The sequence below is a fragment of the Photinus pyralis genome, unplaced genomic scaffold (genome assembly GCF_008802855.1).
Source record: "Photinus pyralis isolate 1611_PpyrPB1 unplaced genomic scaffold, Ppyr1.3 Ppyr1.4_LG4, whole genome shotgun sequence".
NCBI lineage: Eukaryota > Metazoa > Arthropoda > Insecta > Coleoptera > Lampyridae > Photinus > Photinus pyralis.
Genome location: NW_022170511.1, coordinates 15,785,822 through 15,802,689, shown reverse-complemented (window position 1 = coordinate 15,802,689; position 16,868 = coordinate 15,785,822). Strand labels below are relative to the sequence as shown.

Genomic DNA, 16,868 nt, shown 5'->3' with positions numbered 1-16,868 from the left:
GAACATCTTACACGTTAATCTATTTTGCGGAGCTCAGATGAGTTTACGTTAGTAGCTCTCAGTTTGGCTATAAGGGTTCTGGGTTCGAATCTCAGGTAAGGTATTGTCTGCGCCGTCTATACTTGGGTATGACTCATCGATGTATATCGTAATAATTAACTTACTGTTCACTTCGTCTCTTACAGTCTGACACATACTGCAGCTTATTAGAAAAGGATGGCAATGAGTCTGCTGTGCAATTCATATTGCCGGTCCAAAACGTACGTCTTGCATTTGCTTCTGGTCATTTGCGGAGTGTTTAATAAAATTGGTAATATACAATTGTTGTGAAATTAAAAATGTGTTTGTTTATACATAGGTATACTGATATACACTTGCTTAATAGAGCGGGCGCTAGATAGACTTGAGTGTGCAAAATATGAGGACCGCATTCGGTAAATAGTTTTGAACTCTGAAAAGCCTGCAGAATATAATTCTGGGTGTTGCCAGCAGCTTTGTTGGTCCAATTATTTTTTATACCCCACCTCTTTAGATATCAAGGAAATAGACGGAACAAATTCTTTGGAACTGTTTTAATGACAATATCCAATTGCTTCTTATGATTAAAGATTAACATAGCTAGTCAATTGGTACAAAAATATAAAATAATTGAAATACAAACAAGAACTGTTGACAAAAAAAAAATTTAATACAAAAAAGCAAATGTTATGTTATCCAAAAAAAATACCAAAATTAATCGTTTAGTTTGACAGTCATTAATACATTTACACAACGAAATACAATTTAGTTGTAACTTTTGGCATGAACAAGCCTGTGTTTGACAATTTGATGAACATTTACAGGGCTCAATCAACAGTTCTGGTAGTCTATATTCAAAGGTTCTGGCAATGGTCGCTTCGTCATCTACCTTGGGTAGGTACAATTTATCATCTTTTTTTTCATAGCCTAATAAGGTGTAATCAATAGGCTGTAATACCTATTGTTTGGTCAGCATTTATCCACACATAGGTTTGTGCTGAAGCTCTTAAATAATGTAAATGTAGAACATCTGATGTGCAAATTATTCTTAATAAGTTTCAACCGAAGCCGATATTTTGCGAAATTAATTTATACCGAAGTTAATTTTTGTTGCAAGTGCTTTCTAATTCTGTTAATTGATCGATACTTGGATATGGATTTTGCCAGTTGAATCGCAGAGGGTAATGCTGGTAAAATACGATAAGTAATTAATGTTTTCGCCAAGGGATTGGGCAGCCCAATGACATCCTAAAATGCATTTCCTCTTATAAGATCCTTCAAACCATAGATCTAAACAACCTAGACGAGCTAGCTTCTTCCAGAAATAAATTTCTAAATTAAAAAAAAAATAAATTCAAAATTTTATATTTTATAGATTATCATATCTAACAAGGACAATGTCGATCCTCTTTTCACATTTTCTCATATAGATATATTTGCATTTTTTGGAAGGTTATTGGTTTCTCACGCGTATTTGATTTTTTCATTCTATAATTTTGTATTAACAATTTACGCTCTCTTTATTCATCATTCCTGTTTTAATTTCATTTGCCAACATTTAATTATGGTTAATTATTAAAAAAAAATTGTCACAACATTATCATCGGGATAGATATATAACTCACTCAGGCAACTTCGGTACTCGCGGCGCAAGAGGAGGGGGTATAACACAAAATTGGACCAAGCGGGGTTCCGGCAACATCCGAATTATTAATCTACAAGCTTTTCTGAACTGGGATCAAGTGGCAGAATGCGGTCCTCGGTTTTTGCACACTCAAATCCATCCAGCGCCTGCACTATAAAATATTGTCATTTTTACATGCGCATATAATTATAGGACACTGGTTAAGTAAAATGTCACTACACTGTTTTTCCTGTTCTAAAGTTTCAAATTCAATATGTGCTTGAGATTAACACGAATTGCAAGTAAGTATCCCATCTGAAATACAGTGAATTTTTTTTAAATGCGAACATAGGAGTTTGCATGCAATGTAATTTCCCTATGTTCGATTTTTAAAAAAAACACATCAATCTATTTAGTAGTTCAAATGAGTAGTAGATATAATTGACAGCTGTCACATTTTTGAAAATACCGCCGTCCAATTTAATTACGAAATCGGTTAGGTTATTGCTTAGAATGCCAAGGAGGACACTTCCAACATTTATTGTAGTTGTTTTCGGTATTTATTTTCTTATTTTCTTCATTTATGTATTGAATAAATCAAATTAGTAGAATACTAGGTGCACAAATAATTTTGAAGGTTGGTTCACAATGAATTGCGATGTCAGCGCGTGCCATGTGAAGTCAAGTTATCGTAAATTCGTAAGTTTAAGAAAAATGTATCCTAAAGTTGCTATGGCCTCACACGGCTTATTTAAAAAAATCTTACCGAGTGCTCTTCATCATAAAGACTATCAGTTGCTGTTCATAGTCACACAAGTTGTACGATTTGGGAATGTGAACCGCGCACACCTCATAGATTGATTTGTTTTTTTTTTAATCGAACATAGGGAAATTACATTGCATGCAAACTCCTATGTTCGTATTTTAAAAAAATTCACTGTATAATGTAATAATTAATACCTAAGGTTAGGATATCTTGTTTACTTACGCACGGCGCAGGTTATGTTACAATCAGCGCGCAGACGTAGGTAATTATAACATTTCTTCTACTTTGATAATTCACCACCACACGTCAAATTATTACTCTTCTTATATGAAAATAATCTCCTTAAGTTTTGAAACGGACGCGGCGTATCGCGATTCCACATTCACCATTTGACAGATTACAGTGGAGACATCTAGGCTGGTCAATCTAGGCAGGTTTATACAAGTGAGGTAGAAAAAATTAGTAACAAAGTGATCTCTGCGGAAATGAGTACTCAATAGGGTCCTTATTAGCCCCTCAAAAATCGCACTTTGTCGCATTGGTGGAACTTGGAAAAAAATGGCCGCCATCTTGATTTTTTTCGAATTTATTAAATATTTCGTAAAGTATACATTATATCAAAAAAACTCAAGAGACTTTTATTATGGAGAATTAAAAGTTACCTGTTATAAAAAAAAGTTTATTGATCAAAAAACAAAAAGTTATTGTAATTTATATGATTTGGCAATATGGATTTTTTAAAAATTTGGCAAATATCTGAATTAGTTAAAACTGGTTTGTATGCCCAATTTTGAAAATAAGGATTTTAAAGTAAAATACTCAATAATTGGGTAATTATTCACATCTGTGTCCAGACTTAGATGTATTTCAAAAACTTAATGCAGATATAGCAGTTTTAATTAAATCAGGACTTAAAATTATTTTAAATCTGTACCGGTGTCCAAAGAAGATTCATGATATTAACCAGTTACGTCACACACTATACAGGGTGGTGACTTGCGTAACGCATCATAGGGATTTCAATGTAAAATTCATAACATGCGATTATTGGCTCCCCAAATTATTTTAGAGCAAAAATGTATTAAGGTTTTTTGTAGGAAAACATTTTTTACGGCAATCAACCGTATTTAGTTTTCAATTTTTTGCATAACAAAGACGGAAAATTGGAAAATTAAAACCTCCATCTTTTTCAATAATCTGTGATGCCATTAACTGCAAGACAGTAACCAAGTCGATCATAAAATCCATTTCGATCTGCTGCTAATTGATAACTGGATATCTTTTTGTTTTAGAAAATTCCATGGCATCGCAGATTATTGAAAAAGATGCGGGTTTTATTTTTCCAATTTTCCGTCTTTATATGAAAAAAATTGAAAACTAATACGGTTGATTGGCCTAAAAAAATGTTTTCTACAAAAAAGCTTAATACATTTTTGCTCTAAAATAATTTGGGGAGCCAATAATCGCATATTATGAATTTTACATTTAAATCCCTATGATGGTTACGCAAGTCGCCACCCTGTATATGTGAATGACTTCAAGGCAAAGCTTAAATTCAGAATTATGTTTAGCCTCACTGCCACCAACCGAAGAAGCTGCCAAACAGCACATTAATATCATGAATCTTTTTTTTTTATTGATGTATTGCTCCATGTGAATTATTTTGGATATATTTAATGTAGCAGGTAAGTAGAGGGAAGGTTAAGTAACTGCAGGAAAAGTAGGTAACTAGCGGGAACCTGAGCATGAATTTGTCTTTTCGATAGCGCCGTCCACCCACGCCGTACTTTACATTAAATAATTAATTTTATAAAATGCGAGTCAATATTATTTGAAAGACGAATATTTATAATGTTATAGTTTAAATTGTCCTCGTTTTCCCGTAAGTGAAAATTAACTCTTTATCATATAACCAAAGAGTACTCTTTGATATAACTTAACCTATCTTTAAAATTCGTGCCGAGATGTAAAAGGAACGCGTGTTCGGTAAAAAGGCTTTTTACTAGGACGAAAACAGGAAATTAGGCGAAAGTTTATCGCCCTTGCGACGTTCAACAACCAGCTAGATCGATGCACGTTGATGCTTTTGGAAAAAATATGAGGTTCCTAGAATCTTGAAATTCGTGACCTGATTTTTATTGTTACACAATTTGCTTTTGTCGATTTTCTTTTGCGTTTTGTTGTCTTAGTTCGTGTGGGCGATGCTCGGGTTTTTGTCCCGAAGAAGGTTTCCCTGACATCGCCTGGTTGTATGCGTGATATATTTTATTTGTTCTCGTCTTTTCTTACGACCTAAATTAAGAGTTTTTATTCAATTTCCTTTCCTATTTGTGTATAACAAGAACCGCCAGTTTTAAAACCGACTGCTATACCCAGATTCGGAAGTGCCGCGAAACGTCCGTCGTGTTGACATGAAAGGAACGGTAGCTCTGCTCATGAGTATGGGGTAAGTCAAGATTGCAGTCGCTTATCGACTTGTGGTGCTCAGTACTGTGGGCGATTTTATTACGAAAAAGCAATTAAATTGATTTTTCCTTTACGCCCAAAAAATAATGTCTACCTTAGTAGAAGATCGCGGCATAGACAACCTGTTGCAAATAACTACCGAAACATTATTTTAAATGATCGAATGTGAGTAAAACTGTATACAAACCTCGATGGTCAGTGGTTCATAATCAACGTGTAGCGCGTGAAAGTGCACTAAAAAGGAAAAAATTCATGTTTTCTCACAAATTGGATACCATTCTTAAATTGATTCACAATAGTGGGGGGGCTAGGTCCAGCGAGGTTAACAGAAACCATCTCTCTGTGCTTTCTTTCTCACCCGCTTTGTCTTTATCTAGACCAGAAAGTGCTATCATTGAATTTGATAGTTATAAATTCAATGGTGCCATTGAATCGAAGCGCCAGTAAAGGGAACTAGAAATAATAGAAAATGCGCATTCTGAACCTCACTACTTCTTTAAACATCTTCGCCATTTATGTAATCAAAAAATTCAAAATGGCTCGAATTTTTGCGCGTGGTTTGTATGTAGCTACACCCTTCGCCGTTAGATAAGACGCTCTAGTATCATACGTTCTAAAATGCACGAAGATTCAAATGTAAGTGTGGAGCTTTGAAAAAATTATCAAAAGTAGACAATCACCGACTAGACTTAATTAAAGTGAATTAAGGAATATGTATTGTGTTTCACTAGCCCTGACCTAAGTGATGAATATGTATTCTATTTAAACATAGCACCTAAATATCAAGGGAAAGTTAATTCTAAGTGTTGCTGTTGAATCTGAATTGTGATTTGTGCGTGTTTCAGAACAGAAATGATTGAAATAAGTCATTTAATTTTCTTCTTGGCGCCACTATTAATTGTTTGGAATATATATTGGCGCATAACGCGACGGCATATGCTGGAATTGGCCGACAAAATTCCTGGACCAAAAGGTTACCCCCTCATAGGAAATGGGTTAATGGCGTTAGGATCACTGCACGGTATCTTACTTATTTGCCAAAAATAGTCAATAAATGATCAATTTTAGAGATGTTCAAAACATTGGACCAATTGAGCTTTGAATATCCAAGCGTTATTCGGATATGGTTAGGACCAAGACTCTTCGTGAGCTTAATGGATCCCAGAGACGTTGAAATAGTATTAAGCAGCAACATACATATTGAAAAAGCAACTGATTATAAACTTTTTGAACCTTGGTTTGGAAACGGTCTTCTAATAAGTGCAGGTAGAAATTCGGGAAATGCTAAAAAAAATCGTAAATTTTGCAATATAGGCAGAACATGGAAAGCCCACAGGAAATTGATTGCTCCAACGTTTCATTTGAATATTCTAAAAGGGTTTATAGATCTCTTTAACGCCAATAGTCGAGAAGTCGTAAAAAAGTTACGTCAGGAGAACAGAAAAACCTTTGACTGCCATGATCATTTATCGGAAGCAACGGTAGAAATACTCTTAGGTAACCGTCAATTGTTCGCCCATTAACTACTTTCCATTCCTATTTCGCAGAAACTGTAATGGGTGTAAGCAAAAAAATACAAGGACAAAGTGGATACGAATACGCAATGGCAGTTATGAAAATGTGCGAAATTCTACACAAAAGACATTTGAAATTGTGGTTACGCCCAGACTGGCTATTTAACCTAACGAAATTCCGAGAAAAGCAAAATAAATTACTCCGCTTAATACACAGTCTCACAGTAAAGGTTGTTGAAATAAAGAAAAAAGCACTTGAGGACGGTATTCAAGGTTCCCTCGCAGACGTACCCGAAGATATTTTGAAGAAAGTTGTGTCAGTCCCCGATGAAAATATTATTGAACACCCATTGGATGGAACGATGATGTTTGGTCAGTCTGTAGGGATAAAAGACGATCTTGATGGTGATGTAAATGTAGGGGATAAGAAAAGATATTCGTTTTTAGAAACCTTGATAGAAGCAGCCAAGAGTGGCACACAACTTACTGAAGAAGAGGTCAGAAACCAAGTTAGCACAATTATGTTTGAGGGTCACGACACCACTGCCGCCGCTAGTAGCTTCTTTCTATGCCTGATGGGCGCTCATCCCGACGTCCAAGAAAAGGTACATCAAGAAATGTACGCTATTTTTGGCAACTCAGATCGATCGGCAACTTATTCGGATACACTAGAAATGAAATACCTAGAACGATGTTTACTCGAAACACTGCGATTGTACCCACCTGTTCCACTCATTGCGCGTAAGATAAACCAGGACGTAAAACTAGGCAAGATGACCAAGAGATGTTCAATTTAGTTTACGTTCTGTTTCAGCAAGTGGTAATTACACTGTACCGGCAGGATGCACTGTCATTATAGCCACTTATAAATTACACCGTAATCCTGACATCTATACTAATCCTGACGAGTTCAATCCGGACAACTTCCTTCCAGAAAGATGTATAAAGAGACACTATTACTCTTTTGTTCCATTTAGCGCCGGACCACGTGGCTGTGTTGGTAAGACCAGTACACTGATCACGCATTATACTAACTGAATACATGATTACCTAAAGCCACTTCCAGTCTGTACTTCGGTCACAGTATTTGGTTGTGTACTTGTGTCACTTCTTTATTTTTATAGGCTTCATTTTGAAACAGAGGAACACATATTATAACTCTCGCCAGGAAAGATTGCCGGTCACAGAACACTTGACCCCGATCTACAATCTCTGTTTTTCGTAAGGTGCTAGCGACTTCCGGGATAGAATCGTGTCAATGTTAAACGAAAAGACTTTTTGTTCAACATTAGCACGATCCTATTTCAGAAGTCGCTCGCATCTTAATCAAAACAAAGATTATAAATCGACACAAGGTGTGCTATGACCGGCAATCTTTCCTGGCGAGAGTTATACTTATATTTGCTTTTCAAATTTTGTACTTGCGGCCCGAAATAATTAAGATCCAGTTATTCTAACAGATTGTGTGGGATCATGAAATCAATCTACAAACATTTTCGTTTTAGGGCGAAAGTACGCCATTTTGAAGCTAAAAATCCTTCTATCTACAATAATGAGGAATTTTGTTGTCAAGTCTGAGATTCCTGAAACTGAATATAAACTTCAAGCTGATATAATATTAAAACGGCAGGATGGTTTTAGGATTCGATTGGAACCAAGAAATGTATCTAATTGAACAACTTGTAAATGCGTGTTCACTTGCTTCTTTAAATAAAATGTACTCTTGTTATGGCGAATTTAATCTTCAATAGAAACCGAACCCGTTTTGACAGAAAATGTGAGATCATCAAAGAACGACAAAATGCATTCGGTTTTTTATAATAGAGTGGTACCATACCAAGCGTCAGTACTGGGCAAACGGTAGGTGTTAGTGGGTGAGAATAGATGATTGAGGAGCTCGAAGACCTATGTGATGGAGTCAGAAGTAAAAAAGAAGTGGGAAATAGGGAGCAAGTTAGAGAAGATAGAGTGCGACATGGGGTAGAGGAAGATGCTAGCATTGAAGAAACAATGAAATAACTAACGAAACAGAAAAGACAACAGAAGTGTACAGATGGAGGAAATTGGAGGAATAAGGAAAGGGAAGAGTAATGAGAAAAAGAAATACAATGCTTAACGAGATCAGAAAAGTAACGGAAAGGAGGAAAGTAGAAACAAAAGCGAGGGTTAACAATATAACGATAAAGGAAGTGGAGATCGAACAAGAAAAAGAGAACAGAAAGAACGGAGGAATAGCTTAAAGCAGTGTTTCTCAACATTTTTTAACTGGTGGTCTACTTGTGCATGTTATTTATCTCTGTGGCCCCCCTCCGCGTTAGACCCGGGGGTATGGAATCCCCCCTGGAGAGGGGGGGGGGTCATACCCCGAGAAATTTTGGAAATTTTAGTAACTTTATACGTGTTTTTAGACTAATTTACGTCTTTCTGCGACTGCACAAAAATGTATAGAATGTAGGCCATTTACTGTGGTATGTCAATATTTTAACATTTTAGATTAGATCAAAATTAATTTGAGTTATTTTTTTAGTAATCAAGAAACCATTTTCATTTTGATTTGACGTTGAAATTTTTTTAAAAAAATGCGTCGTTGTAAGTTGTAGAAAAACTAATCCTGGTAGGCGTTACAGGGGTGTTAGTCGTGTTAGAAAAAAATAGCAAACAATCCGGTATCATTTCTATTAATTGCATTCTGCGTTTGCCATTTATAAACAATTAAAGTTGTGATTACAATTTATTGCTTTCTAGGCAAGGTACACTGAGATAACAGAAACAAGGATAGGAATTATTGTGGTATAATTTTTGTATTAACCATTTTTGGTAAATTTATTTAATTTTAATATTTCAGTAAGATATTGTAGAAGTGAATTTTCGTGGCCCCCTGAAAAGTTTCCTTGGCCTACCAATATTCTGTCTTTCATTTGTGGCCCCCAAAAAATACGTCATAGTCCCCTTAGGGGGCCGTATGGCCCCCGTTGACAAACACTGCAAAGGAACGTTATCTACAAGTAAATGCTACGATAAAATATGTGAGATCAATAGAAACAGTGTGAAATAAAATGATGGAAGGCGGAAGAAGACGGAGGAAAGAAGTAAAATGAGAGTATGTGAGATTAATGCTAGAAGATGAAGAATATAAAAAATGGATCGGTGGGAACAGGCAAGAAGTGTACAGGACAGGACCCACCGTAGTAGAGAGTAGCGAAAGCGTGTGAGAGAAAGGAGGGAAATAGAAAAACGCGGAATGAACAAAGGCGAAGGAAGACGGTAGAGAAGGGGGGATTGTACTGGGAAGATATCTAAACGCTAGGAATAAATTATATGAGTATGATAACAAAGAGACGAACGAAGAAGAAAAATTGCTATTAGAACTGACTGAATACACAATACATCAGCTGGATTCTGGATTATAATAGGAGCGTGGACAGGGTCCACGCGTACCTAGGCCTCAAATTTGGGTCCTTTGTACTACCTCCCTGACTAGAGTCGTTCGACCCCTCAACGTCACTCAGGCCATCCCACACGTGAGATGAACCTAAATATGCTAGAAGGAGAGGCGGCTCTAATCCTAGCCATTTCCGGTCAGGCCAGGCCAATCGAGCTAACTCATTACCTTCCATTCCAAGATGCTCTTTAACCACTGCGAGCTCAAGGGTGTGGCTGCTTGCTACTTGCTCTACTGCATGGCGACATTCGGAAACCTAGAGGAAATTTTACAGTGACCAAGTACCTGCAAGGCAGCCCTCCTACCACTGAAGATTCTAATATTTTTGTTCTTTATCTTATGTATAAGAACTTTTCTTGTACTGAGCGTTAGTTCAGTTCTTTGGAGTAAATACAATGCATGTGCCTGATTATGTCTGGTTGGGATGTCACAAAATCAAGAAAGGTGTGGTAGTTTTTCCCTAATATGAATTGAGGAGTGAGTTCGATCGCCCTTCTAGGATATGCAATCGCTTAATCGCCTCGCCCAGAGTTTGAGAGTGGCCCACCTCAATACCTCTGTTATTCAACAACCCATTATTTTTCAGGCGCAAAGATGGCAAAGTGGTCCGCTCTCTCGCGTGGAGGCCTAGTGGAGGCAGAAGCAGAAGAGCCTCCATGACGGCTGTGGGAGTTGTTCGCATCGCGCCCATGCAAGCAAGGCACGCACAATGCACATGGTTAAGAAATGCTACGGTTGTGGAGCTGTACACGGCAATGACAGTCACAAGACGGCCTTCAGGGATGGTCACCAAAAATTTAAATTTACGTTAATAACTAAAACGTTTTGGGATTGTTAACCCTGAAATATAACCTTCTGGTTACAGTTTGGTCATTTCCATTTAATATAAGACAATCACTATTTAGATTTAATTCAAATGAATTATGAAGCATGCATTGTCTCACTGTAATAGCCTTAACCTAACTGATGAATATTTGGCTTTCTCTATCAAAACAAAGGATGGATTTAAGGAGTTGTGTCACCATGATTTTTCATATATTTTTGAGGGTGGGGGCTCTCAACATTGTCTTGATATCTACTTCCGTTTCTGGCCAATGCGCGCCATAATATTAAAGGAATGTTAAGTTAATATCATAAGGATCATCTAAATAAGCAATTTTGTGCAGTTAACGGAATATTCTCAAGAAAACACATTCTGTTTCGCAGAAAGAATGCATCACATCTGCCGTGATTTCTTGTCGCCGGTTATGGCCCCTCCATGTCTATCTGCATTTTTAGCGCATTTCCACAAAAATTAAAAAAAATGCGCTATTGTGGCCACTTTGTCCGTCCGTCCGTCCGGCTGTCCGTCCGTCCGTCCGTCCGTCCGTCCGCTCGTTTTGCGACGCTACTAGTTCTTTATCTTAAGAGCTATTGTTCTACTTTTTTCGCTATTTGGTTCGTTATGGTGTCTAGTCTTGTACCAAGGAAGGAATTTTTTCTGTGCCGCTTACAAAAAAAGTTATTGTAAAAAAAACAAAAAACCGTTTTTTTACATGTTCCATAATTTTACACTTTTGCCGTTTATTAACGATCCTAGAGATCGTTTATAATTTTGCATTGCTATCTGTCGTCTGTATGCTGGTCTGTCCGTCTGTTTCTTTTGTCTGTCTGTCCATCTATCTGTCCGTGTGAACAATAACTTTGTTTAGAAATGTTCGATCGCTTTTACATCTCCGTTAGTTATGAACTGAATTGCATGAAATTCAATATGGGCATAGCTTTAGCCATATAATTCGCAATGCCAAAAGTTGAATCGAATCGATTCAAAATTCACAGTGCCCTTTTCGCATCTCGACCATTTATAAACCGAATTGCAAACTTTTTTACTTATAAAAGTATTTATTTGAATGAAATTTGATACATAGGCACTTGGGATAAAGGAAAATCAAACGCCAATTTCAAAATTTGGTTTTGCGCATGCGCAGTGCAACTATTTTATTTATGGAAGAATTTAAAGGAAATTTGATACATAGGCACTTGGGATAAAGGAAAATCAAACGCCAGTTTCAAAATTTGGCTTTGCGCATGCGCAGTGCCAACTTTTTTATCTATGGAAGAATTTAAATGAAATGTGATACATAGGCACTTGGAATAAAGGATCATCGAGCGCCAGTCTCAAAATTTTCTTTTGCGCATGCGCAGTGCCAACTTTTTTTGTCTATGCCACCATTTAAGTGAAATTTGATACTTAGGCGCTTGGAACAAAGGTAAATCTAACATTAGTTGGAAAATTTAGGCTTGCGCATGCGCAGTGCAACTTTCTTATTTAGGAAAGCATTGAAATGAAATTCTTCTCATAAACTGAAATTGAAGTAACACGTCAAAAATGGATTGCCCATGTGCAACGCTATCTTTCATATTTGTGGCCGGATTTTTACGATTTTAACAGAAGTTGCATCTTATAAATGGGAAATGAGTGCAAGTGGAAATGCGCTTTATGTAAATCGTTTACGATTACTTTTTAACTTGTTTTACTTTACTTTTACTTTACTACTAAAGGCTTTTATAAACAATCGACGAGTCCGAAATATTGTCTACAGGAATAACAGTTCCTACGTTTTAAAACAGTAGCAAAATAAGTCCTATTAGCGCACTCACTCGCTGTTTAACAAATTTAATAACAGATCCAGGTTTGCGCGTAGTTATTACAAGTACATAAACTGCAACAACAAAAATGTGCGAGAGAAGACAATCGGTTCGTGAGACAGATAACAGCTCTTGATATCGCCCGCGTGTTTATATTTCAAGTTTGTGCCAACAAAGAGAAATCCGGGAAGTACTTTTGAAAATTATTAATATTAGAATTTTTTTAATGGCTAATTATATTTACAATCTGCTCTAATAAGCAATAAGTAAATCAGGTGGATTACAAAGACAGAACATGTTGGATGCCGTCCCAGTGGAAGGCTTCCCCAAAAGAATTACTTATTATCTATATACCTACAGGTAATATTCAACATTCAAGACAGTCTAGTATCGGTCTGGAAGGTCCAGGGGGCTGATTCTCCTCAGTCTGTTGATTGTATTGCTGTTATCTAGCAAATTCACAGCAAGATGGTTTGTATGATTTTCTAACCTCGAAAGATACTTTGCACTCACGCACTTCACTTCTTTCACTAATTTCACTCGAAGATCCCTGTGTATAACTTCGTTTTTAACGTACCATGGAGCATCTACTATTGTCCTCAGGGTTTTAGACTGGAATCTCTGCAAAATCTCCAGATTGGAGTTACTTGTGGTTCCCCATAGTTGCAGCCCGTAGGTCCAGATAGGTTTGAGTATACTTTTGTAGAGTAATACCTTGTTGTCTAAAGTTAACTTGGATTTTCGTCCTAATAGCCAGTTTAATTTCGTGAACTTTAGGCCCAGTTGTTTTCGTTTACTAAAGATATGTTTTTTTCCAAGTTAGTGTCCGATCAATGTGCATACCGAGATATCTGACTTCGTTAGCTTGCGGTAGTGGTATATTATTGAGGATTACTAGCGGACACGTTTCCCTTCTTAGTGTGAATGTGACGTGTGTGGACTTGATTCCATTTGCTTTCATGCGCCATAGCCGGAGCCAGTCTTGAACTTGACTGAGAGAGGTTTGTAGGTTTCTTGATGCAATAAGAGGGTTTTCATGAGTTGCAAGAATAGCAGTATCGTCTGCAAATGTAGCGGTGGTCGTATGATCGTTGGTAGGTATATCCGCCGTGTATAGTAGGTAGAACACGGGCCCTAATACGCTTCCCTGTGGTACGCCGGAGTTAATGGGGTGTAATTTTGTTAGTTCGTCCTGAAATTTCACCTGGAAGTGTCTGCTGCTCAGATAGGATTTGAAAAGTTGGAAATAGGTGTGGGGCACGTTTTTCTTAATTTTAGCCAGTAGTCCTTCTCTTCATGCCAGACCTTATCAAAGGCCTGGGCGATGTCTAGAAAGGCGACAGAACAGTACTTCTTTTCTTCAAAGGCCTGGTTGATTACGCTTACCACCCTGTGAACCTGTTCAATTGTAGCGTGTTCTTCTCTAAAGCCGAATTGATGTTCTGGTATGAGATCATGTTGGTTGAGAATTGGTTTGATTCTTTTTAGTAAGAGTTTTTCAAAGACTTTAGATGCTATTGGTAATAATGTGACGTTATTAATTAAGATTTGGTGTGCGTATTGTGGAACAGCCTGTATGTACATAAAGAAAACTTCGCTAAACTAAATTGCTTATCGCCAAGTGCAGGCGGGCATTGTAAAGCATACACATTTTTGATTATTTTATTTGAACGTGAGGTCTACTCAAGCACGTCGTATTTGAAGTGTAATTGCGGTTACCAAGCAATTAAGTAAGCAGTAATTTAGTCGCAATTACCTATATTAGACGGATAGCGGTATTATTGACATTCCTCATAAACTGGAAAGGATTGGGCTCGGATTTGTGGGGACGGAGTCTCATAGAGACGTGAGTATTAATTATTCCTTTTCGACTTACAAAGTATTGCGGGTTAACCTATAAGCGTACTTTCTTACACAGTCCGGTTTACGGGATACCTCATTATTACGGTTGGAAATTGGCTAACCGTTTAAATCAGCCACTCCATCGGCTTACGAACGCTGCCATCAACGTGACTGAGTACTGGGATTATTCGCTAGCTCCTGGCCGTCTTGCACGTACCTGCTGCACCACCTGCAACCCCAACATAGGATCTAGTTCATCTGTAATCACAATAGATACTCACCGGAAGCGGAACCATCTAATCTCTACCATACCTACCATCTGACCATAAGGGTGAGCGTTGCTGAGTGGTTGCGTGGATGCGAGGGTGTTTGTATTGTATGTTAGTCTGTAAGCTATCACAGGATTTGTTATATTATATTGTAGTCGTCCATCGCATGTTTTGTAATTAAATATATATATGCTAACGTATCCGAGTGTCTTCCGAATAGTTGTTTTGATTTAGTCTTCCCCGGAGATTCGCCGTTACTCCGTTTATTGGTCCCCAAACGGCGTGGCGCCCTGTATATATTGTATATGTCATTAGTTTGTTGTAACCCCACCCCTACCCCCTGAGTTGTCGCGCCGAAGAGCACGTTACAATAAGCTGATCGGGCGATAAAGATGTCGTTTCTTCGGGAGGTTTTCCTGGCTTACGTATATGAGTATTATTTGGGCCACCTTCCATTGGGCTGGGAAATGGCTCAATCTTAAGATGGCATTAAATATGGCCGTTATTAGTTTGTATCCTTTCTTTGGTAATTGTTTTAAAAGAATCGTAAACGATTTACATAAAGCGCATTTCAACTTGCATTCATTTCCTATTTGTAAGATGCAACCTTTGTTAAAATTGTAAAAATCCGGCCACAAATATGAAAGATAGCGTTGCATAATGTGCAATCCATTTTGATGTCCTACTTCAATTTCAGTTTATAAGAAGAATTTCATTTCAATGCTTTTCTAAATAAGAAAGTTGGAACTGCGTATGCGAAAACCTAAATTATGAAGCTAACGTTAGATTTTCTATTGTATCAAATTTCATTTAAATCCCTCCATAAATAAGAAAGTTGGCACTGCGCATGCGCAAAACCAAATTTTGAAACTGGCGTTAAATTTGCTTTTATTCCAAGTGACTATGTATAAAATTTCATTTAAATACTTTTATAATTAAAAAAGTTTGCAATTCGGTTTATAAATGGTCGAGATGCGAAAAGGGCACTGTGAATTTTGAATCGATTCGATTCAATTTTTGGCATTGCGTATTATATGGCTAAAGCTATGCCCATATTGAATTTCATGCAATTCAGTTCATAACTAACGGAGATGTCAAAGCGATCGGACATATTTTCTAAACAAAGTTATCGTTCACACGGACAGATAGAGGGACCGACAGACAAAGGAACAGACGGACAGACCAACAGGCAGACGACAGACAGCAATGCAAAATTATAAACGATCTCTAGGATCGTTATTAAACGGCAAAAGTGTAAAATTATGGAACTAGTCTAGGCGATAAAGACATCTAACTGGACATTTTGAGGTGGCAAAGAAAAAAATGGTGGAATATGTTCAGTTAGGTGTCAGAAACAACATATTAAAAATCCCACCCTCCAGACCCTGTGCTAAAGGCTCCAGCCACCCCACCATCCCCCAAAAACCGTGTTTTCGCTCTTTTTGGCTGATATCTCGCGGTCTATGAGGTATACATATATGAAATATTTATAGCTGAAAATGTTTCTCGGAAAATTTTCGTGGCTTTTTGCAAATATATCGCGACCTTTAGGGCTAGATGAAATACTTTTAGCTGAAAATGCTCCTCGTGAAATTTCTTACAAGGCAGATACTCAGAAGTTAGCCTAGGTGTACCTGTTAGCCTAGGAAATTCATAAAAGGAGGCGAAAATCATAAGCTTTCGTGTTATTTTTGCGGTTTTTTGCAAATATATCGCGACCTTCAGGGCTAGATGAAATATGTTTAGCTGGAAATGCTCTTCGTGCAATTTCATACGAGATAGGTGAGTATAAACGAAAATGAGGAATACTACGAAGAATCCTCCGAGAATGACACTGATCTTTCTCAAGAAACTAACTAAACAACTTAAGACCTATTTTATTGTATCTGTCCTCTTTCCTTTTGAACTAAGTAAAACTTGTTGAACCAACTAAGAACTCATTTCATAATAATTGGCGATTTCAACGCACACAACACTCTGTGGGGATCGCAACATACCGAAGCCAGAGGCCGTATCATTTAGAGAATCATTGAATTGAATTCCATTTCCCTTTTAAGTACTATGGAACCGACACACATCAACTACTCCACCGGAAATTTCTTAAATGTCAGTTTATCACTAAGCGATCCACGTACAGCGATATCTCTTGAATGGGAGGTCCTGCAAGACCCCAACACCTCAGATCATCTTCCTATTTTTATAAAAATCTATCATAATCAGGCAACTATGTAGATCCACTAGACCTAGTTCCCTTACGCAACTTCAAACGGGCCGATTGGATAAAATACAGAACCTTGAC

The 16,868-nt window shown here is 37.3% G+C and overlaps 1 protein-coding gene and 1 long non-coding RNA gene across 2 annotated transcripts; both read left to right on the top strand.

Annotated features, from left to right (window-relative positions):
* The first annotated feature begins 5,666 nt into the window (after nucleotides 1-5,666).
* On the top strand, nucleotides 5,667-8,117 carry LOC116168301 (cytochrome P450 4g15-like). Its single transcript, XM_031484041.1, has 6 exons — nucleotides 5,667-5,895; nucleotides 5,943-6,140; nucleotides 6,189-6,371; nucleotides 6,422-7,156; nucleotides 7,203-7,388; nucleotides 7,894-8,117. Exons 1-6 carry the CDS (start codon nucleotides 5,727-5,729, stop codon nucleotides 8,061-8,063), a joined length of 1,641 nt encoding a protein of 546 aa, XP_031339901.1. The 5' UTR covers nucleotides 5,667-5,726; the 3' UTR covers nucleotides 8,064-8,117.
* Nucleotides 8,118-14,118: 6,001 nt separating this feature from the next.
* Nucleotides 14,119-14,786, top strand: LOC116169520. Its single transcript, XR_004144976.1, has 2 exons — nucleotides 14,119-14,304; nucleotides 14,377-14,786. It is a non-coding gene; the product is annotated as an uncharacterized LOC116169520 (long non-coding RNA).
* The last annotated feature ends 2,082 nt before the right edge of the window (nucleotides 14,787-16,868 follow it).

Excerpts from the sequence above, each read along its gene's own strand:
- LOC116168301 (XM_031484041.1), top strand. The coding sequence starts at position 5,727 with ATGATTGAAATAAGTCATTTAATTTTCTTCTTGGCGCCACTATTAATT. Across the intron at positions 5,896-5,942 it reads GGCGTTAGGATCACTGCACG|AGATGTTCAAAACATTGGAC; the intron begins GTATCTTACTTA and ends GATCAATTTTAG. Across the intron at positions 6,372-6,421 it reads AACGGTAGAAATACTCTTAG|AAACTGTAATGGGTGTAAGC; the intron begins GTAACCGTCAAT and ends CCTATTTCGCAG.